We start from the raw sequence: 25000 nt of genomic DNA on the forward strand, positions 1-25000 counted from the left end.
GTTGCTTGCAATATGCTTATACATATTTTAAAGGTTGTTAAAGGCCGCTCATGAATGGCAGAAGCAAGGGATAGTGACAATGCCCCAGAGACTGACCTTATATACATAAGATCAGCGCCCAAGTCTCCTCTCCACCCAATCTAGGACCAGACAGGGATAGGCAGTGGCTGTTGATGACTCAGCAGGTAGTACTGTAAGGCTCCCCCAAACTCCCCATCCTTAGTTCACAAGGTTCGTGAGGTTGCAGACACTGTAAGACACTATCGAGCTTCAGTGGGACTCTAACTCCAATCCGGTAGATTACCAGGCAGGAACGTTTCCAATAGACCACCGCAACCCTTAAATTGGCTTTAGTTGGTAGAATGTGTCTGGAGGTGGACACTAGGCTTATTAATACACTAGGGCACCTTATCCTTGCATCTTGGCTGCCGAAAGGAAATGCCCATGCAAGCAGAAGTCCAGCTTAATCTAAGACAACTTCTATTATTTTCTAACTAATAATAATGATGATGATTAAAATGATAAAATTGTTTTTTTCAGTAGACTTCCGAATGAATCTTGCTATAAAAGGAAATCTGGTTCTTTACTTTGGTTTCCCCCGTAGATAGAGGTACTGTAAAGGTTACAGCTTTCACAGTTGTAAAATCTGCTTCTGTCATATTATAATTACTGTATAGGTAGAACACAAAATTGATGTATATATATATATATATATATATATATATATATATATATATATATATATATATATATATATATATATATATATATATATATATATATATATACTGTATACAGTATATATATATATATATATATATATATATATATATATATATATACTGTATACAGTATATATATATATATATATATATATATATATATATATATATATATATATATATATATATATATATATATTATATATATATATATATATATAAACTGATTTACACGGTACGTTTAGGGGAAAAGAAAAGCTGTTAAATTTCAATTTGGAATAAGTAAGCATTCAGAAGTCCGCTTGAAAGACGACTTGCACATATTCATACGAAGGTCCCAAAATGCCCTAAAAATACAGATCATATATAATATAAAACGCTCATATGTAAAAAAAAAATGAGAAGGAAGGGTAAGTCAAAGAAGTAATTAAACAATGCAGTGAATAAATAAACAAACTGAAACGTTTATTTATATTTGAATAACTTTTGAGCAATACATCAGAATAAAAACTCCCCATAATAGCTTTGTAAGTGGAAATGAGAAATTGTTCTGTTAATTTTTATCAAGTAGCCATGGGGAGTAAACAAGATTGATTTCTAAGTCTGTAACCACATCCCGTCCTTGTGTTTACCGAAGTAGCTCTGATTAGACCGCAGTTCGTAGCGAAAGATCGAATCACTTCCTTTTCCGTATGAGATATCCAGACTGTGCCGTAGAATGTGAGACATTTTCTCCTAAGAATATTGACATTGCAAGAAAACTGTGACTTGATTCTTTCCCGATTTCTCTACGTTTCGTGAGAGGTACGGTGTACTTTTATTGTTATTTCTCATTTCTTGCTAGATTAGATTAGGCCTATGCTATTTGTCCGGTAATGGCCCTTAAGTGGATTATGGCAAAACAAGATAGCCCTAAAGTGATATTGTATTAGAAGTTGTGTGTAGTTTACTTGCTATTCCCTTATTTTCTTTCCTCACTGGGTTACTTTCCCTGTTGGAGTCCTTGGGCTTGTAGCATTCTGCTTTTCCTGCCGAGGTTGTGTCTGAGCTAGTGATTATGATGATAATGCGAAAAATGTGGCATCGCGATTTTAATTGATGTTTGTGCTGTTTTTGACACACTTGTGCATGAACTTTTGATTAAATATTTGATTTACGTTCCATTGATATTGAAGGTGAAGCTTTTGATGATCTAAAAGACTACTTGGTTGACAGAAATTATTGTCTACGGATTGGGCATTATTACTCATCATTATATGAACCATTAAGCAGTGGGGTAGCCCCAGAGAAGTGTTATAGGTCCAATATTATCAAAATGATTATAAAAACACTGTGGAGTTCAAGCTATTTACAGATGAAACACAACTTTTCTTCTCCGTTAATGACTGATGATACAGCTGAGAATTTAAACCACGTTCATACTAGTATTAGGGATTGACTGCCAATTAATTAACTAAAACTAAATTGAAATAAAAGTGACATGGTGGTGCGAAAGAAAAAAAAAACAATTTCAGAAACCTTGATTGCATTTGAGCAAAAATTAACGACAGCATGGCCCCGATATTTATAGTCGAGTTCGTAACCTGGGTGTATCACTGGAGTGTAATTCACCTTTGAACTCAAATAAGTAATGTAAGAATCATTGGATATCGCCTTTAAAAATTGCTTTTGTAAAGAAATAACCTGAAAATGTTCTGTTAAGAAATTTGTGATTAACTGTGCCATTACCAGGATTGCATATTGTAAAAGAAAAAAATAAGTACAAGGCACTAGAATAGTTTGAAGACCCAGGGCTACATGGCTGAGGACTATGAAGCGCGAAGTAGATGATAAATGGAGAATTATTGAATTTAAAGCTCAAGATTGAGACGAATGGCGAAATCTAACGGAGGCCCTTTGCGTCAATAGGCGTAGGAGACTAGGAGTTACAAAACATAAACAGAGGAACAAGATTGATACAAGGTGACCCATCCCGAGAAAGGATTACCTACGCAGGTCTACTGATTGAGCTACGCTAGCTGCCTATGAAAGTTCGAATAGATTTTAAGATAAGTTCAATATCTCAAAGTCGTCAGAACTGGACGTCCAAAATATTTAAGAGAATTGCTTCACATCGCGCATCCAACAAATTGTGTCAACACAAGAGTAGTTACGGATGACTTGAAGTTACTGGAGCCAAGATGCACATCGATTGTGGATTCTAGAGGTTTCAAATATGCGGTTCAAAAATTGTGTAATATGCTCGAACAAAACATCTGAAAGACTGATGATATTAAGACTTCCAAAAAAGAATTTTTCTTTTCATTCATGAAGAGTTATGATAGCGTGGATATAACAGTTAAGGTGGATTGCGCCATAGGATACTACAAATAAATCTTGTAGATCTTACACTGCGCCGTGGCTTTTCCGTGTGATACAAGATCAGGAAAACTGCTCTTAAAGTGAAAGTTTTACTCGTTACTTAAAGCTAATATTCTCGTATATATTAATTATACCTTTGGCACTTTCCTGTTATTGCCCCACCACTAATTTCCCATATAAATCCAATACTATTTTTTAAGGTTAGGTTAGGTTAGGATTGAATTTTATCCATTGTAATTATTTAACCTGTTGGTGGATAAAATTCTAACCTAACCTAACATAGATTAGGTTAGGTTACAGGTGTATTTTGTCCACCTACAGATTAGATAATTTAAAAAAAATTATTTAATCTCTAGGTGGATAAAATTCAAACCTAACCTAAAAAATAGTATTGGGGTTATATCGGAAATTAGTGGTGGGGCAATAAGAGAAAAGTACCACTCCTTTTATTACATGCTCAGGATAAATAATATTGCTAATGATAATAATAATTTAATGGCAGCCTCACGAATCCACATGTTTATATTTTATGTAAATCATTGCTTTATCTCATTCCATTACTTTGTTATCAAAGCATTTTTACTGATGACCTTCGAATCGAGTTGACGTGTGGCCCACTCGGCACTTTGCAAAGGCTTTGGGAATTGTTTAAAGTCTTATCAGAGGCGAGATAAAAGAAGTGTGTGATGCAGCACTTGCGATGATATCAGAGGCATTTCAACAACAAAAAAGTTTTTTCAAACATGATTATGAAGCTGCCGAGCCTTAAAATGTTTGGTGACAATTCTCTAACACAATTGTTTGCGACAGTGTTTCTGTTGATCATCCTCAGATAATTTGCAATTGATTTTGTCTCCTCCATTGGTTTGTAGAACAAAAGTAGATTGTTTGGATTAAGGGACACACTCTCTCTCTCTCTCTCTCTCTCTCTCTCTCTCTCTCTCTCTCTCTCTCTCTCTCTCTCTCTCTCTAGGTGATAAGATAAGCAATCAGCTATATCATCACGTTGCAAAGCCATCATTCATTAATTAGAGACATTGTTATGCTTTCGACTCGTAAGAGAAGTTCTGCTTCTACCTGTCGTAATTATATCTAAGAAAATAACGTTAGTTTTTATTTGCGTGTCGAGCATAGCGGATGAAAAATGGACAGAATAAAGCACAGTAAGTAAAACCACTTGGAAATTTGCAAAGCCTATTTGTCTTTAGGGATGTTGTAGCCTATTGGAAACCTCCCTGCTTGGGGGGTTTTGCTGGACTCGGGTTTGAGACCCGCTTAAGCTGAATAGTTTCTTGTGGTGCCTGCAACCTCACCAGCCTTGTGAGCAAAGGACGAGGGATTTTGCGGAATCCATTGCCTGGCCCACCCTGTTCCTATCTTGGATGGAGAGATGGCTATGGTCAGTCTCTAGGCCATTGTCCCTGTTCCATGCCTCTGCCATTCATGAGTGACCTTTGCGACTTGAAGGACACTACTGCAGATAAAAGATCATCCTTTAAGTGGTGTGAGATTTGCTTCTCCACAAAATTTTGGTTAAAGGAATCATCAGTGACATTTTGAGAGGGAGATATTTAACCCATACTGAAAGGGTGTGAAAAGACTCACCCTCGAGTTAACGCCGTTCGCATAGTACTATTGGTAATGAAATACTTTACGGAAAATTTCTTCTACTACTATTACTGTACATTATAGAACTAGTTTGAAAGCTTGTTGGTACTTTGCAACTTACAGTTTATAAAAGGATATGTTATACTAACATTTTATTTTTATTCTAAGCGAATCCTACTAAAATCTGTATCTTATAAAATGATTGATCATTCACTATAATCGGAAAATACTGCCCAGAAACGATGTAGAAAATCAACATTATAATGATTTATGAATAACTAAGAAACCAATTTCTTTAGAAATGCCAACAGCCGAATGATTAAGTGTAGTGTAATGTGTTTAAAGAATATTCGCAATGAGATAAGGGCCGAAGAGTAGCTTACAGATAACTACTGTTGAGATACATATACCTAGACCGCGCAGATAACATTGTATTGTCACGCATTACAATATGAATTAACAATAAGATTATTTTACGAGGACTCTATTGTTATTCAATGTAATTGGAACAGGTTAAAAATTTAAATTTGTGAAGTAAATTGAAAATAAAGATATTTCCAAGTTATTTGCATTTTAAACTTGATTATTCCTCTGAAAATATTTAAGGGGATTTTTTTTTTTAGTAGTAAGGTTGATGTGCCTTGCATTTTGAAGTCTTTGTGAAGAAAAGAGCACCTTATCTGTCAAGTATAGAAAGAAAGCGTATTATTATTATTATTATTATTATTATTATTATTATTATTATTATTATTATTATTATTATTAGCTAGGCTACAGCCATAGTTGGAAAAGCAGGATGCTATAAGCCCAAGTATTCCAACAGGGAAAAATAGCCCTGCAAGGAAATGAAATAAATAGATAAACAAGTTAAGGAACACAGTAGTCGGAGGAGAATTCTGATTAAATATGACGATGTAGTTTGGTACGTCTGCTTCAGCCCATAGTTAATCATGCAATTTCATGAACATCCTAAGAATGGCATTTTACCTGATATTTGTACAATGTAAATGGCGTGAAATTCGAATCTTCTTTAATGTAAGATAGTAAGGGATCAACTATATCACGCCAAGATGTTTACAAGTTCTCCTTTGATTTAAAAGCTCTCATTTGACTTGAAAGTTCTCATTTAATGAAAGATATCTGATATGTTTACAAGTTCTCATTTGATTTAAAATCTCTCATTTGACTTGGAAGTTCTCATTTAATGAAAGATATCTGATATGTTTACAAGTTCTCATTTGATTTAAAATCTCTCATTTGACTTGGAAGTTCTCATTTAATGAAAGATATCTGATATGTTTACAAGTTCTCATTTGATTTAAAATCTCTCATTTGACTTGGAAGTTCTCATTTAATGAAAGATATCTGATATGTTTACAAGTTCTCATTTGATTTAAAATCTCTCATTTGACTTGGAAGTTCTCATTTAATGAAAGATATCTGATATGTTTACAAGTTCTCATTTGATTTAAAATCTCTCATTTGACTTGGAAGTTCTCATTTAATGAAAGATATCTGATATGTTTACAAGTTCTCATTTGATTTAAAATCTCTCATTTGACTTGGAAGTTCTCATTTAATGAAAGATGTCTGATATAAGTTCTTATTTAATTTACAAGTTCTTCATTTAGGTATGAAAATTTCTCAGTAGACTTTAAAGAGTTAACTTTTAACAGCTTAAAAGTTGTAATTTGGTTAATAAGGCCCTTTTTTAATGAAAAGTCCCAAAATTATATTTAGAAATCTTCCAACATTATTTCAAAGACTTTGCTCAACTGTTTGTTTTATTTTAGGAATAGGCGTTAGTGGAATGTTGTTTGGGATAAATACTTTTTCACGTAGGAGATATGATTATAGGGAATGAATCACCCTTTTTTTTAGACATAGCTGAATGGGAAGAAGAAATATCAAGAATATAACCAACAAAATCAATAGTCTATTTTTTTATTGTTAGTGGTCAAATGACAATGGACTGTGTATTTCCTACTTTAGTCTTAAACCATCATTCAAAACTGAAACTCGTGTGTGATACTTCAGTTTATTATTATTGTTGTTGTTGTTGTTGTTGTTGTTGTTGAAATATGAAGCCTGCCTCTGAGGCAGTTATCTGACATTCTACAGGGTGTCTCAAAAAAATGTATTCACTCTTAGAATTATGAGAAAACCTTTATTTATGGACATAGAGCGAAATGAAATAGCATCGAATACATGAGACAAATGTGTTTGAAGAATCATGTTTGCGAATGTACAAATTGATGACCATTATTGTCCAGACAACGCTGATAACGCGCACCAAGGGATTCGCAAACGTCGCGAAACATGTCATTAGGAATATCACGACATTGTTTGTCTCATGTATTCGATGCTATTTCATTTCGCTCTATGTCCATAAATAAAGGTTTTCTCATAATTCTAAGAGTGAGTACATTTTTTGAGACACCCTGTATTGAATCTGTAGGTGTGTAAAATATATATATATATATATATATATATATATATATATATATGTATATATATGTATATATATATATGTATATATATATATATATATGTATATATATGTATATATATATATATGTATATATATATATATGTATATATATGTATATATATATATATATATATGTATATGTATATGTATATATATATATATGTATATGTATATGTATATATATATAATGTATATGTATATGTATATATATATATGTATATGTATATGTATATATATATATATATATATATATATATATATATATATATATATATATATACATATATATATATATATATATATATATATATATATATATATATATATATATATATATATATATATATATATATAAATAATAGGCAATCAGTTGAGCAAAAGGTGAAAACGGTGTTTTTTATACATTAGTTTCTCATAAGCTAACAATAAAACTAGACGGAAAACCTCCTGTAAAAACAGTAGTAGGGCATTATGATTTGGAGATAAGTAATTGTAATATTTGTAGTTGCAAAAATTAGAGAGACTTTTTCTAAATTAAGGATCTTTAAGAGACCATTGGCAGAATTTATTTGTTCCGTTTAACCACTTAATATGAGATTTTTCTTGTCGAAAACATTCAAGGTATAACTTCTGCCTATGTAAGCAGTATTTCTATATCTTTTAATAAAAGCCTAGTAAGCGGAGATAGTTTTATAAGTACTTTTACAGACAACGAATAATGTCAGCACTTTATAATTGAATTTAGAAATGTCGTTAAAAAATAATGGTTTTAAGGAGATAAGGACCATCTTCACTTAATTTTTAGAGGAATTAAAGCTCTGACTATAACACATTGAACGAAAAGAAACTTCTAATGGAACTACATCTCAATATGGTGTGTTAACCAGTAAAGATTACTTTCTCATCTCTAAATGATGACATACTGCAGTTTACAACAGGAATAAGTACCTGAATGTCATGACTTTCCTTTAGAGTCAGTATGTTCGGGATTGACGGGTCAAATAATATCATGAATAATGAAAGACTTTTATCACAACACATTGAATATTACATCCCTAACAAGAATAGTAGATGCTATGTATTTTACACAGTCAGGATTGATTGATTGATTTTTTTTTTTGTGTGAAACTGAGAAACTGTATATGATTGTTGCCGAGCAATCCAAATGTAATGGTACTGTACTTCTTTCAGGGAGTGAAAGCCCGGTATTCAGCAACAACCAAGGCTTCCGTGTCACACAGGAAGCATTTGAGAACATTGAAGCCATCATCATGAAGACCGAAGGCGCACAGAGGCCCAACGAGATTTCTGCACCCTATGAGGCACCACAGTTCCCAATTGAACAGATTGAAGACAAACTTAAACTACATAGACAACTTAGCAGGTGGGTACTTCATAGTGTACCATTAACAAATATGGAACTTGTATGAAACCAAAATTATATTTTTATCCTCAGGTGTTTTATGCCTTCACGCAAGTTTCAATAAAGGGATTCTATTTTGTGCTTACACACCATGTTCTGTTGACATGACTATGTGAAATTTTTTGGTCTCAGGTGTCATGAATTAATTGGTAGATTTTATCATGGAAATAGTTGAAAAGTGCACCATCTTTTGGTGATTATCAAAACTATAACTTCAAGGAAAGGTGTTGTTCTGGTCGCTTTGTTATGGAACTGAATGGGGATTGCATTCAAGGAGAACTGTCAACCCAAATCTGTGTGGTTTTTCAACTGATGCTCATTGTAGTGGATAGTATAGAATGTGGAATCTTAAGGTTTTTTCATTTTTTGTTCTTTCAAGATTTACATTTTATCAGTTATTAACATGAAATACATTTTGTGTTATTTAAGTAGTTCATCTTGTAACATCTATACATAATGTCTATGGAGGACGCTTAGCTTTGTTTTCCCGTAGGATAATAGGCTGGAATATGATTTTTTTTTTTATTTCAGGGAGGCTGATACAGTAACTTATGCATGTAATGTCTAGGGGAGACATTACAATTTCTCTTGTATAGGAATTAAGTTAGCCGTTACTGTACTATTTCTCAGTGTCAGTGCTCTTGAACAACATGTAAAGTTAGTTTCGCTCTCTATTCAAGACCTTTAGGTAAATTTTTTTTTCTTGAATTAGGTGTTTTCAGACTACAGTATAATCTATGAAAGTTTGTATCCTCAGATTGATACGGTAATGGAATAAGTTTAATAAGTCTAAGGAGATTTTCTATGTACAGTACATATTTTCCATATTGTATACATGGAAATTGTGTTTATCCTTTTCCATCCTGGGATAATCATTACTAAGTTTATGTACAACACTTATTTTCTTTGTAGCTTTTTAGAACAGTACAGTACATTTTAGAACAGTACAGTACAATTTTCCAGTTACAGGATGTAATGATAATATGGTATGCATTCTTTGATACCTTGCTTTCTCTATGCTCGTAAAGTGATATACAGATTTTTTTTAATACAATGTAGTGGTCATATTTTTAAGAGATTAGTAAATAAATTTCTGGCAATAATGGCAACTTTTTAACAGATCTGACATAATCTTGTCAGTATGTGACTCTGAAAAATGAAGTAATTACCAGTCCATCATTATCTGTTTTAAGTTTAATTTTTTTTTTTTGGTGATCATGTTTTAGATGGTTTATTTGTTTATTACTGTTGTTATTTGTTACGATACAATATTTGGATTAGAAAATAAACTTTTGTTAAGAAATTCCAAGTTATAATAATTCATAGGCTCTAGTGCATTATGCTCCTGAGTTTTAGAACTGATATTATTAGATCTTTTCGACAGTGAAAATCTCTACTGAAATATGCAAATCTTTTGGGTTTTAGTCCCTCAAAAGGTGGTGGTCATACTTAATTCTTCAATGTCTTTTCTGGTGGTTGTTAAATGATTTGAGGTGCATTCACTCATAAGTAATTAAAGTCTTTCAAGAACTTTCCAAATTTCCCAAGCATCGACCATTTCACTAGGTGCTACTTATGTTACCAATCTTTTTCTTTCTACCAGTTTTATGGACAGTATTTGGAATTTGGTTTGGATTCAATCCCAATTGGACCTATTTTTCCACAGTCTTGTTTTGAATGGTGATATACAATACTACCTTTTTTGCTGTCTGAAGCTTTAAAATTTTCTTTTGCTTTAACCTTTTCCCTAGGATTTGAGATCTCTTCTTTAGGAAGAAAAGTAGATAACGGATCCTATGGTTTCTTCTCTCGATTCATGGTTGGGTTGCATATTCATCAGTTTTTTGTAATCAGTAAACTATATTTACTCAGGATGAGTTTTGGCTTTTATCATTCTCTTTGAACACTAAATTTTATTCTTCACTCAGATAGATAGCTACTACTATGGCCTTTATAACTATGCAATTACAGTACTGTACAGTACCTATTGTCATTTGTAACTCACAGCAATGGGAGCTATTACGACTGGCATTTGCCAACAGGTTCCCTGCTTGTTGCTTGTCATTGTTAGCTTTTCACATTTTCAGCTTCTTTCCAAGAACCTCAGAATCATTTTCAACAAATGTTGGTCAGAAGAGTTCTAGGAAGGAAGGGATTCAACTTCCTGGCTCGTCTTTAGGTGATAAAACCGACTTCACACAAATCCCCTTCAGGTGAGCATTGTAACCAGTATGTCATGTGTTCTGTAATTTGTGCTGTAGCGGGAGTATTTAAACCACCTGCCATGTACGCAGGTCTTTTAACTACCAGTGGTGGGTTTTTAGTAACCATTGATTATACTTCAGTTTAGTGGTGCTTTGGATGGTGTAGGAACTAATTCTGTAGATTTGTATGTAGAGTTTGTTATACTTGCTATACTTTTCTTCTCTGTGACTTTTTTACATTTTGAATCACAGGAATAGTGGTCAATGATCACACTCAGTATTTGTGCCTCCACCGTGAAGTGATGATGGGGCATAGTGGTTTTGGTTGTTTGCCTGTTCACTGTTTGTTAGCTAGATGGTTTATCATAGTTTAGCCAATAATATGGACACCATCACACGTTACACAATTTTTCATAACCCCTCATGAATGATGGCAGTTTTCACATCACTCAAATCTCACAATTTATTATTAGATAAGATTTAAATGTTCATCACAATATTTTCCTAAATTTGTTGAAAAAGATTAAATTTTTGCATTTTTGGTTTTTACCCTTCTTTTAACTAAGCATTTAGTGGCAAAAAAAAAAAAAAATTGTTAATTGTTCTATGTGCATTTTTTTTATGAATGACCTAAGTTTTTTATGCAAAATAGTTTTTCGGTTTGGTTGTAAGTAATACAGCAGTTCCAATTTATTTAAAGTTCTTGTATAGTTTTAATCATTAGCAAAATCTGATTAGACTATTCTAATTATCCTATTGCTTTAGCTTCATCCTGGATTAAAAATGAACCTTAGTCTTTTTAAAGTCCCCAGTTTTTGGTTTTATGGTTTAAAGGTTAATTTGATTTAATTTTAATTTCAATGAAATATTTTTCTTGTATTTATGACTACAGGATAAATTCTCCAGCACTTTTATTAGTAAATTTTACAGCCAGCAATGAGTAGATAAGCAATCGTTGTTCCTTTTTTGTCCTGATCAACCAGGTTAATTCATGCAGTTAACCAGATATTCTTGAGATTTAAATAGATCACCAGAAAATTCCTTACATATTCTTAAAGAGATCCTTCTTTATGGTAATTGCTTTGCTTATTATGCTACAACTTATCTGCACAGCTTTCGTAAATGATCTTTGCATATTTGTTTTGGCATTTTCTATTTACATTCTTTACATTATTTGTCCAAATCCTTGAAGATTTTTTATAAGTCTGTACAGTGTTTTTATGTACATGCTTTAGATTGCTTTTTAAACATGCTTCATTAATTGTATGCATTTTTTAAAGTTTTTGTTTTCAAGGTACAGTAATTACATTTATTTATTATATTTTAATGACTATGTTTTTTATTCTATTTTTTTACACATGAATATTTAGTTTTCTTCAAACTATATACATTGTATTTGAATTTCATTATTATACTGTATGTCCATTAAACTCTAACAAGCACTTGGTGGATTATTTACGTTTTCTCACCAATTTCTTTGACCTTTTCTTTATTCCATTTTAAACAGAATATGAATGATTTAGTGTTTACTTTGTTTACCTCATTAGTTGGTTAATTAAATTTGTCCAACTGGTGATGACATTACTAGTAACATTATATTGCTGAGAAACCTGACAATTGTTGATTAAATTACTACTTCCTTGGACTTTTGTCATTGTTTGCAGATATGCAAATACTATATTTCATTATTGTTAAGTTATCGATAATTTCATTTTGCCTGTTCATTTCATGGTTACTCTTGGCCATTCCATTCACTATAGACTTCAGCTAATAGCACTAAAATAAGTATAGTACTATACTGTACTTGACTTAGTGTTTTTCTTTCTTTTACATTCAATTATTAGCTTTCATTCATATTTTTGATTGTAGAAGTCACCTGTCATGTATGGTACATCTGCCCTTTATATTTGAATTTAACTAAGCGTTATTTCTACGGTTTATTTTTTAACCATATCGTTAACTACATAGAATGAGAGAGTTGAAGATTATTGTTAACAGAAAAAAATAACTATTTTAAGTCTCCTGATATTCCTAACCTTTCATTCAAATTTTTCTTACCTGGTTGGGTTTATTTGATTACTAAGGTTTATTGGCATTTGATGGGTATATGCAGTACTCATATCTCCAAAATGAAGTTTTCATGACATAAAAGATATTTTCATGCAAACTTATGAATTATATTCAGCCCTCATCCTGGTTTTCAGTTTTCTTGAACTTGTACTCTTGTATCTTGTAGACAGAGGACGCATTGACAAAAGCAACTCGTCACTCATTTGCAACTTCACCTATTAAGTAGGTACCAGAAGTAACTATCCTCCTAATACTTGTGTACAAAGGATGTGACACAGGAAAAATTATGTGGTTAGAGGGGTTACTGTAGAAGATAGAAGGGTTTATTAGGATAAAATACATTTTATAGAATTAAGGCAAAATTTGTTACATCACACAATGAATTTTTTTGCAATTTAGTTGGGATACAAGAAGTTCAGAGCTCAATCTTTGGGAGTTTCTGTAGGATCTGGTGGAGCACTTTGGAATAATTCTGTATAGGTATGAGTCAAGTATCCAAAAGTAATCTCATGGGGAACTATTAGATTATGAACATATTTAGAGTAAGTGAGAAGTTTGTATACTATTTGTGAAACTTCAAAAAGGTACCAAGATTAAGTAACCATTCTAGTGAGATGTACCTTATAACAGTAGAAGAACAAGTCTCATGTAATGAAAGGCAAGTGGACAAAGGCGATGATTAAAATTATGATATGATAAAGACAATGCCAGTACATTTGCCATAGGTAGAAATATTTCCTACTGTGACTAAAAACCTGATAATAGAAACCTCTCCTTTAGCATAGTCTCTCAAAGGCAAAAGTTAACGAAGATTTGATAACACCCTCACATACCCGCATTCAAGAGGGCTGTAATTTAGATGTTCTATGAATTCAAGGAAAATTTAAGAGGGCTCTGATGGAGATTAAGTTGGTCTTATCAGTTGGTAAAGAGAAGGAATGTAGACAACATAGATTGCAATGTAGTAAAAAAAAGCAGGAATTCTGGCTGTACTGTACCGTCTATCAAAGAGGACACAGTGAGTGTATTAAGCAACTTTGATTGCTATAAAACTTGTAGAATCTATGATCATACAGGTTGAAATCGTTTTGGTCAGAATCTATGATCCTACAGGTTGAAATAGTTTTGGTCAGTCATCAGACAGTATTGAACTTTTGAAGTTAATTTGCCCTTCATTCTGAGCTTTCTATTAGCATGAACTTACAGTACAATACTTGATTGTTGAGGCAATAAATTCATAGGGCTAGCTACTAGCTTCTGACTAGAAAGTTACTGGTACAGCTTGGTCACTGAAAGTTGAAGGTTTCAGTCCCAGGCCATTAATTCTGAAAATGACACTTCATCTTGTATCACCCTGATTGTCTCCTTGTTATCATCTTTAGAAAATTCAACCAAGGATAAGTCTCATGTGAGAAGTCAAAATGGTCCTTATGAGTGACTGGAGCTTCAGAGGATGACAATATATTTTTAATTCCAGAAGTTAGACAAAATCCTCCTGACCCATTGCTTTGGGTCACAAGGGCCAAAAGTATTGCAGGCAATGGTGAACATTGCCTTCCAAGATAATATGAGATAACTAGTTTGGTACTGAAGAAGACTAGAAGCTTTCACAGGCCCTTGCTAAGGTCTGAGCCCCTCCCATGGTTGGTTGTTCATAGAAGCCATTATTTTCAACCTTTTGTGGCAGCGGAGACAACACAATCATAGAAGAGTTTGATTCAACAATATCATTATACAGTACTTGTCAGATCAGTGACTTCTTATAAAGATAATGTTCAATTGGAAGGGAAGGGACTGAAGTGAGAGTCCCAGTGAATGTTGTGATCCTTTGAAATTGCAATTCTTGTGAGGCAATAACCTTAAACTACTGCTCAAATGGCTTCTGGAAAAGGTAGTCTTGGGGGAGTTGAACTGAAAAGTGGAATAGTCTTCTGGCCTGGGAGAATCCTTCAACAAATCTGAAAGATAAGCAGTTACCCTTGTTGTAGGCAGTACAGATGGGGGTAAAAATTTTTGACATAACACGTGGAACAGATGTAGGCATGGGTAGTACTGGATAAACAAAAGCAACAATATTAGTAATAAGTTGTGGCTACAAAGCAAGAATTGAAATTTAAGCTGGTTTTACAGCAGTCTTACAGGGCAATAAAACTTGATATACTTACAGAAAGCTGGTGAGCTATAATGTCTTTAAGTTATTATTTGTGTATTAATGGGACTTCTAAAGAAGAGAAGCCGATATGTAGAAGATGATAGAATTGAAATGGATTAATTTAGAATTAGTAAGTTTAATTTTACTTGCCCAGATGCCCAAGAAAAGTATGTAGATTTTCAAGGTTGTCCAGTGTGTGGACATACACAACAATGAGGGGACAGTTACTGTGGTATCTACAAATAAGTCAAGTGAAATACATGAGTAGATACTTTCAACTATTGTACTCAGTTGCTTCTGTCTATAAGACAAAAGCATACACATATATATGAAAATTTGTACTTCAAATGAGAGTTCTGTATAGTTGGGTTTGGGATGAATCAAGTGTATTATCATGTTTTTTAGTCAAATATTCAAACTACTATTTTCATGGTGGAAGGTACCCCGGGGGATACGCATTGTAGTGTGTCTTGCACAGCATACTGTAAATGATAGTGATTTATTTTTCATGTGGTCACTTCTTGTTTAGTTGTTTGACCTCAAGTTTACCTTGCTCCAATTTTTGCGTCCCTTTCAAGAACAAGTTATTTAGCAGTGATCTTTAAGATTTCAAGTGTCCATCCTTGTTCTTGTTAAAAAAATTTTTTTAATAATAAAAATCCTTATGGACAGAGCAAGTTTAAAGACGTAAAGTTTTAAGACCTTTCATACAGCTGTTAGTTGAATTGAAACTTTCACCTTGAAGTTGGTTGAGATTCAAATAAATGGAACAATTTCACTTCAATCCAGTGCCATGTTTTCAAAACACTATATAAAAGGATTGGTTAAGGTGATAAATCGTTATTATCAAGGGTAAATGTAGAAAGGTGTAGTGAAAAATCCTCAATGTTCTCATCGAGTTGGTGTCGTTTATCCACACGTAACTTAGTTTTGTTTCTTTGTTGTATAAATATATGAACAACTCAACATGTTTTGGAGTTTAGAAAATTTTTGATAACTTAATTGTATTTGTATTAACCCCTTTTGTTCCGGAAAAAAAGGAATTTTGATGATATAATTAATTTTTTCTATATTTGCCAGATGGTCATATTACCACACTTCTTTCTTTAAGCTGGTTAAATGTGGACATTTACCCTAAAACTAAAATTTTTCCTGTTTTCTTTCCTTGTAATTGTCTTGCCTCTCTAGTGCAATATTGAGATTATATGGAGATGTATGGTAATATTACCATATTGGTAAGCCATATCTCTTGCTTTTGTACTTAAAAATCAAAATTAGTCCAATGACAGTCTTGACATGTAAGTTAGTGGGTAGGAGTTGGTCATACATATGACTATCAGATGAGTATAGTAATATTGTAATTGAATTTATTATTAGAATTGTTTATTTATATGAAACTCCTCTGGTGGTTATATTGCCGAGTCCCACATTTAGATTGAGGCGGGGTAGTGTAGGAAAGATATAGGAAACCTAAAGTGTTGCCTAAATAGGTACCTTAACTACCAGAGATTAACCTTTACTTAATGCTTGTTTTAAAAGTAATTCACCGCAAACTAAGTAAAGTGTAATAATTCGTGCATCAAGATTGGAAAATTTAATACTAAATACTCATGAGGGGTTGAAATTCAATACAGATACTCTAGAGGAATTTAAAATCTTAAGCATTCATCTCTGATACTTTCTCAATGCTTAGTTTTAAAACTGTATTTTTATCATATTGTCCATTGCCCTGAAAAATTGTAGATAATATTGTTATTAAGTTAAATCTGAAATGAATTTAAAATAGAAACTCCTACAGCACCCACAGCTATCACAGCCCCTAATGTCCGGAAACTCTTACAAGAAAATCAGGCTTCTTTTAAATGATGCTTAGCGAAAACAGACTGGATACACAATTAATTTACTACTTAAACCTTCCAAACATTCTTACAAATATCAAGAGAGGTACAGTAGTTGCACTTTTAATATCATGAACTTTGACCTTAAAGTTCTTCGTTAGACTTTAATCTAGTTTTCTGTGAGCTTTTGTCACTAAACTCTTGATAAGAAAGGACTAGCATATTTGGAGCGAGATGGTATCCTGAAATCTAAACACAATAAAACAAATTAGGAACTGTTCCCACAAGGAGTTTGGGAATTGATTCATCTTAGAAATCAATGGAAGTTTTTGAGGGAGATAAGGTCTTAACATTAGACAGGAAATAGAATTAGTGCGGTGTGCTTGTTTTCTACCTGGGACAAGAATTTACAGTATTCATTATGTGTTAAAAGATAAGAAAACTTAAAAGTGTAGGTCGTCTTAGAACTAGCAGCATTTGGTGACATGAGAATAAGAATTAGTGTATCAGAATTTAGCTTGAACCAATTACATCAGATACATTTCTGCAATAAGTTTTCTCAAAGATTGAAATGGAGTTACCTCATCTGATTCTCTCTTCCTCCACACTTGCCTCATCTTGAGGATCTTGCCCTATAGAATCTTGTAAATTGGATATCTTGAGTGTTTCCTTTTATTTACTTAACCTGCTCTAGGCTAAGGACTTGTTTCAGCAGTTGAGATTCTAGCACCCATTTTAATGCAGCTAGTTAGAATTCAAGATTATTTATTAGCCAAGCTTAAACTAGGCTAATCCCCACTTGTTCCTTCGGAATTATCGTATATGCCACATTATTGATGACTTGATACAAAGGTTGCTCGGTAACTCTTTCTTCAGACAGTGGAGGGATGTTAGGATCTAAAATTGCCAACCTGGTCTAATCTCTTGAAATCCAATGGTCATAAATAGCTGAACAAATCACTGCAGTTTTGAGGGCTTTGCAACAGAAGCACCTGAATTAATTTGAGAAAGCGAGATTCAAGGAGAGGCTATTGACTTTATAAAGCACTGTGTACTAACAGAACACTTACTGACTGGTGCACCAGAACTGCTAAACACAAAACTTGAGGAGTTAGCCTAGGATTCATTACAGGATAAGTTAAGTTAGGATCACTGTCTTTGCCAAAAGGCTTGCTGGACTGTTTAGATTGCACTAAAGTGACAAAATTAGCAAAAATCTTATCAAGCTCATTACTATCAACCCTGCATACTTGGTAATGGCCATAATGGCATTATCAACCTCACCTTCTCAGTAACAAACTTACCAATTCTTCTTTAGATTACCAATTCTTTTTTGGAGATTTTTCTGATCTAAAAGACTATTTTATTTACGACTGAAAACTTAGTTGGCCAGGCAATGATTGAACATGTTCCTTCATAAGAGGAACTGTTAAGGAACTACATTCCACACAATGGTTATTCAAATCACACTTTTGTCCCTGGCACATTGAATAGAATGAGGATCATCATCACCCAGTAACAAATCCCTTGAACTTAACACAAGAAGACATAGCTAAGCGAGAAAACATCCCCTATTAATCTATAATTGTTGATAAAGAGTTTTTATAGAACTTAAAACACAAAATCACAATCTGGAGTGCGGGTAGAATGCCCATCTATCAAGGCCCTTGTTGACGGGGGAAGTGTAAGACAAAGGAGATATGGTTTATCCATGCGGTTGATATTGCCATATGATATCAATACTGCGCTAGAAGGCCAGGCCTATTACTGTACAAGGAAAGAAAACTGGAAACTTTAGTTTTAGGGTAGATGTTAACATTCAACTGGCTTCAAGAGAGTTATATAAATAAATTGTTATGATCTATAGAAATTTAGTATTTGAGCTTTTAGAGGTACAATTCCCTTCCTGTTTTAAATGAGGAAAGGAATTTGCCTCTCCAAAAGCTTAGTGGGTAATTTAAGATATTTTCGTAGCAGAAAATGTTTGATTCCAGATTCCAAAAGCTTAAATTCTTCTTGTGTAAGAGTAGCAATTACCATTGGTGATGTTAAGATACTTTTTATACAACCTAGGTGATGACTTTCCTTTACCTTTTACTTATAAGCTTTAAAGGCTTGGAATACTGTACAGGTTTACTAGTGATACTCAAAGTTTGAATGGTTACAAAGTTGCTTTCTGGTGGTATGATTCTTGTTAGATTTTTCGGAAGTGTTTTGGTGATTTCTTCTAAGAATTTTGAATGCTATTTTATTTATGAAATACCCATGTTTTCTTTATAATAAATTGCCTTTTTGTTAGCCAGATGCAGACCTTGTGGATGCTTTATTTATTTGGAACGTCCAGATGATGTATATTGATACAGAATTTGGATAATAAAAATAATGAATGTTATACATTACAGAGTAACAGAAAGAACAGCTGGACGGTATGAACCTTCCGAAACAGCAGCTGATGAGCAAGATGGGAGTACATTTGAATTAGATGAGGCAGATTATGCTCCCCACTATCAGCGAGTCTTCATAAGTGGTGAAGAAACTTGTAGTGTAAGTTGAGGCTTCTTTTTAAATTCATTAATTTTATTTGTTTTATATTAGGTAAGTTTTTAATATCAAAAGCAAAAGTAAAGCAAAGCTGGCTGCTTTGTGTGGCTTGCATATTATTTTTGAATATTTTTTGTGCGTTAAGTTGAAAGAGATGCATACCAGCACTTTGTTCATATACTGTATTAGATTGTTTGCCATTGCTGATTGTGCACATAATTTTGTTTACACACCGATTGTGCCAGAAAAGCCCCTATAAACAAGTTCTGTTGTAACACGAGGTTAACATTCATTTCATGTAGTGAGGGAGATTTTTGTGCTCCTTGTAAGTTGCAAGATGATTGTGATCTGTCATCCTTTCACTTATTTTAGAATTGGTTTTCTTTTCATTTGGATTTATTCATAAGACATATTGATGGCACACATTCTCATGTGTAATGTTTCAATTTTGAGTTTGTTTCGGGAAGATTGGTGGTAATATTTATTTATGCTTTCAAATGGTATTTTTTACTTTAATTCTGGGTGGAATATGATGTATTTAATTGGAAAGTTCTATCAATTGCAAATTAATTTTGAGGGTTTTTATATTTAATTTATAGCATTTTAAGTTACAAATATAGTCAGACCTTGCCATTTCATGGGTGTTGGGTAACAAGCCCCCAGCAAATACTGAAAACTCAGGTATAATGGATACTCCCTAAATAACACTCCCAGAGCCTCTATATCCTGGTGCAGTACAGTATAACTAAAAAACTATTTCAATTTTGAAAGACAAAATCTTCAATTATATATACTGTAGTAACTCCAAATACTTTACAGGAAACCATTCACAGTTATATAACACCATATAGAAAAGATGAAAAGTCATATCTCTATTACGTAATGGCTTCAGAATTTACTGGTAAAACAGTATCGGCTACAATTTACCCATCCCAGATATATTGTATAACTAAGTGTGTTCTGTTGATTCTAAGAGTTTCTGTTTATAAAATATTAATGTTTTTAAAAAGCATGGATTCAGTGGATATAAAATTTAAGTATATCAGATTTTTACTTCATTTATTTTATTATATAGTTATTTTTTTATCCATTAGTTTTAATATATATATATATATATATATATATATATATATATATATATATATATATATATATATATATATATATATATATATATATATACATATATATATATACATATATATATATATATATACATATATATATATATATACATATATATATATATATATATATATATATATATATATACATATATATATAAATATATATAAATATATATATATATATATTATATATATACATATATATATATATATATATATATATATATATATATATATAAATATATATAAATATATATAAATATATATATATATATATATATATATATATATATATATATTATATATATATACATATATATGTATATATAAATATATATAAATATATATATATATATATATATAATATATATATATATATATATATATATATATATATATATATATATATTTTTTTTTTTTTTTTTTCTTTCCCCAACTTATTCAAACCAGCTCTGTAAGAGTTAAGCTTGACTCATGGTGCTTATTAATCTCCTCCCTTTTAATAGTAATCTTTAAAAGTCAAGCATGACTCGCTGGGCTGGTAAATCTCTTTAAGTATGATGATAATGCTGTGCTGTATTTGATGATATGTAACTCATTCTTTTTTGTCTTGTCAGTGAAAGTATATTGATAATTATACAAGTGTGAATACTTAAAATTATAAAAACATTGAGTAATATAAAAATAGAGCACAACATACTTGGTTATATAATGGGAGAGAGTAAGTTTTGGCTGGTACTGTTAAATAAGAGAATTTTTTTATCTCTTATGTGATGCTCTAATGGCTTTTTATGTATTTTATCAAGGCTTGTTCTGTATTTCGTGCTATATACGGTAATTGTGAATGAATATCCATGAAAATTTCTTTTATTAATGATCAAATTTCTGAATAGTAAACCACATGAATGGTAAGGTCTGACTACAGTACTGCGATTGGAAGTGCTGAGTGTGGTAGAAAGCTATCTTATCAAAATGGAATTTTGTCTTGGGTAGAGTAATTTAACTGACTTTCTTCTTTGATTTACTATTTTTTTTTTTAATTTTCCAGTCAAGTTTTGATACTTTGTGACAGCTCTTATCATCTTCAGAAGTGCATTAAAAATTTTCTCTTCACACATTACTAGCACATCATTGTACATAAAATATTTTTAAGAATCTTGCACCTTGCATAACACATTTTGTTAAATTTGCCAAAAGAAATATTTTATGATGATTAATTATATTGATGATTCTCTTACCAAATTTTAGGTAACCTGCTGGAGTAAATTACTTATTAAGGATAGAAAGGACTTATAAAGAATATCTTATTTATCAAATTTCTGTGCTTATTCTTTACATAATTTTTCTCTGTTGAGACAGGTGCTTAACTTCTTGAGAAATAAGATTTATAATTTTGTACCATATAAACGTTTCATATGTGCTTTGCAAAGAATTTTACTAATATTAGATGAGTTAGGATATTTCTAATATTGGAGAGCTTGCTTAGGTTTCATATCTTTTTCTTTTCTGTATGCGACTTGGAAATTTTCCTACTAGACTTTTCCTTTCTTATATGTAGATTTTGTCAGTCTTCAAGAATAATAGCAATTTAGAATTGATGAAGTTTTATGTACTTCAGTCTTTGTGTTCAATGATACAGATGACTGACACTGGAAGGTAGACATACAGCCTGGGTGTTTTTCGTACAGGGATAAATCCACAGCGTACGTTGAATGTTTGGGTGCATTGTAGAAAACCAAATAATTCACTGTATGGCAACTTGGTACTTGTAAGATAAGTTTTTTTATGCTAATAATTCCACAACATTTGCTTATTGTCACCTCATTATTCTCTTATTCAATTTGAGTATTAACATAGATTATGTAAAGAAGTACACAAGACAGACATTGTACAGTATACTCTTAGATTCTCTCAACTGGTTTTTGCAGTCAAAATTGCATTTTAGTTGAGATATTACGACAGATTTCATGCTCTTGAAAATCTGTGATTTTTCATTGCAGCATTTGAAGATTTCTTATAGAGCCTACTGACTGCTGTAATACTGCTTCTGAATTCAGTAGATTGAATTCAGAATCAAGAAAATGTAATATAAGATACAATTTTGTTTACAAAGCTAAATTTTAACTAGTGCTAATGGAATCACCCTTTTAGGAGTGTCAACAACAAAGGGGCACCTGAAACTTTTATTGCTCCCTGCCATGCATCAATTCCACTGCACTTAATAATGTTTTTAGACTTAGTGTAAAATAGGCTTAGTAAGTTTGATTTTTTTGTTTATTTTATGCTTGTGATTTGCCATTCATTGGACATTTTCAGATCACATTATTGCTATTGGATTAATTTTTTATTTATTAAATTGCTTTATGTAGGCAGATTCAATCATGTACATTAATATACATTAACTGAAAAGTCAGTCTTGCTGTATAGTGATAGCTTTGATTGTAGGGCAATGCATTGCTGCTTGAGTATACTGTAATTCAAATGTAATATGTTTTGAAGAGAGGTCACTGTACCTCACTTGCTTTGGTATGTAGAAGACTTTTCATACGTATAACTGTGATATCATTCATACCTGTGGGTGATTTGCTTCAATGCATATAAGAATGTTATGTCAATGCCAAATACCAAGACCAAGTACTGTACCCAAAACAATGACTTCTTCCTGTCATTGTGATTGCAAAACTAGTTTTCATCTTTCCACAAGTTATTAGGTAGTTTAACCAGACTATTAAGTCTGGATTTCCAATGTTCATTGGGAATACATGGTACAGTATCTGCAAAGTAATAAAAAGAGGGTCTAGTTCGAGTAGAAGAATTAAAAGACACTAAATGAGAACATTTAATCTTGTTACAATGTTATGAAAAAAGTGCTTAGGGGTACGTGATCTAGTGAGATGGAAGGTAATGAGATTAACCGGTAAGGAACCTCTCGGCTATTGCTGGAATTTCTTTCCAAAACCCCCAGTGATAATTAAAAAACCTGAAATAGAGCGAGGTGTCTGTGGTATACTTTTTTCAATACCTTTTTATTTTTATAAATTATCTTGATTTGTTATTTTTGTAAATTTAAGCTTTTATAAGCCCCAAAAAAGGCTAATTGAAGCCTATATAAGTCCAAAGGGAGTATTTGAAGCCTATGCAAGTCCAAAGGGGGTACAGTATTGCAATATTATATAATCTCAAAAGATTAAAGCCTAAAATTGACTATTTTAAGCTATTATAAACTAAAAAAATACTATTTAAAGCTTTTTTAAGCTCAAAATTGACACTCTTAAGGTTTTATAATCCCCAAAAAGACTATTTTAAGCCTTTATAAGTCAAAAAAGGTTATTTCTAACAAAATATAATTGAAATATGAAAAATATAAAACTTGTCAACCCTCAGAAATAAGCAATTTAGAGAGGAGTCGGTGCTATAGATTTACGTGAAATATTTCAAGTCCGCTATGTACTTAAGGAGCGATAAGTGGGATTTCATTTACAGAAAGTCAAGCTTCAATTGTTAAAGCCATGGTAGTTTATATGATTATAATAAAAAGTAAATATTTATTTTTCTTAAAATAACCGTTAAGATTTTCTACCATACAATTTGATCAAGTTTATGTTTTTAATTTGAAATTTTTTAGTGATACTATAATACTGTATATAAATTTTTCAGCCTTATGCATTTTATTTTTACAATATATTTTCATCTTTGAATTTATATTACAATAGAAAATCGGTTGTGCCTAGTTTTGGTGAATTAAATTAGCTTCCCTCCATCAGTCAACTCCATTATTTGAAAAGGAGTCCTAAGTTATCACAGGAGTGTATTACTGTAATCACTCTGTATCAAGTTGGCTTACTGTTGGATTCCATCATCAGCCAATAATTTCTTGAACATTTTATTTTTTTTTACTAATGATGTAGTTATTAGAGCATGGCCAGCTCTGTAAGAGTCTAGCTTGACTCATTGGGCTGGTTAATCTGCTCTTTTTAATCATGATAAAAAGCTAGAGGTTATGGTGTTATCAGGGTCATGTAAACCTGAGGGAAAGTTAGGAAATTATTGCTGAAAGCTTTTTGTTATTATATGTCTTCTATCCAAAGAGGAGAAATATTTAGCATTCTGTTGTATGGTTTGGTTTCTAGAAACCATGCAACCCTCAAGTCATTGGAGGTTAATGAGTTTTTAGATACAATACTCTTATCATATATGCCATGTTATTTCACTTTCAGTCCTTGTTATGAGGAATTTCTTAGTCTTCATAGTTGATTGTGATTGTCTGGAATCTATTGCAGTGTAGCAAGGTGTCCATACACAAAAAACAGACTTTTACTGTCATACACTATGGGACTTTGTATTACGTATACATGCAGGATGGCTTTGCCCATATTGTATGGCATGAGTTACCTTAGCGAAGTGTAAGCATTGCGTTTGCTACCGAACCAAATTTCTCAGTAATGAAACTCCTATCTGCAAGT

At 32.1% G+C, this 25000-nt stretch overlaps 1 protein-coding gene across 7 annotated transcripts in view; it reads left to right on the plus strand.

Moving 5' to 3' along the window:
- AMPdeam (AMP deaminase) overlaps positions 1-25000 on the plus strand; it is a 146698-nt gene that overhangs the window by 56525 nt on the left and 65173 nt on the right. For 5 of the 7 annotated variants that reach the window (XR_011044555.1, XM_068374310.1, XM_068374312.1 and 2 more), the window contains exons 2-4: positions 8374-8566; positions 10693-10818; positions 19272-19413. Coding sequence is in view for 6 of the 7 variants with exons in the window: in XM_068374310.1 (XP_068230411.1) it covers positions 8374-8566; positions 10693-10818; positions 19272-19413 (461 nt within the window). In the remaining variant the exon portion in view is untranslated. Of the gene's footprint in view, positions 1-4107; positions 4247-8373; positions 8567-10692; positions 10819-19271; positions 19414-25000 lie in introns of those variants that run through there. The other 2 variants (XM_068374313.1, XM_068374314.1) reach the window with 2 other exon arrangements.

This window comes from Palaemon carinicauda, chromosome 5 (genome assembly GCF_036898095.1).
Source record: "Palaemon carinicauda isolate YSFRI2023 chromosome 5, ASM3689809v2, whole genome shotgun sequence".
NCBI lineage: Eukaryota > Metazoa > Arthropoda > Malacostraca > Decapoda > Palaemonidae > Palaemon > Palaemon carinicauda.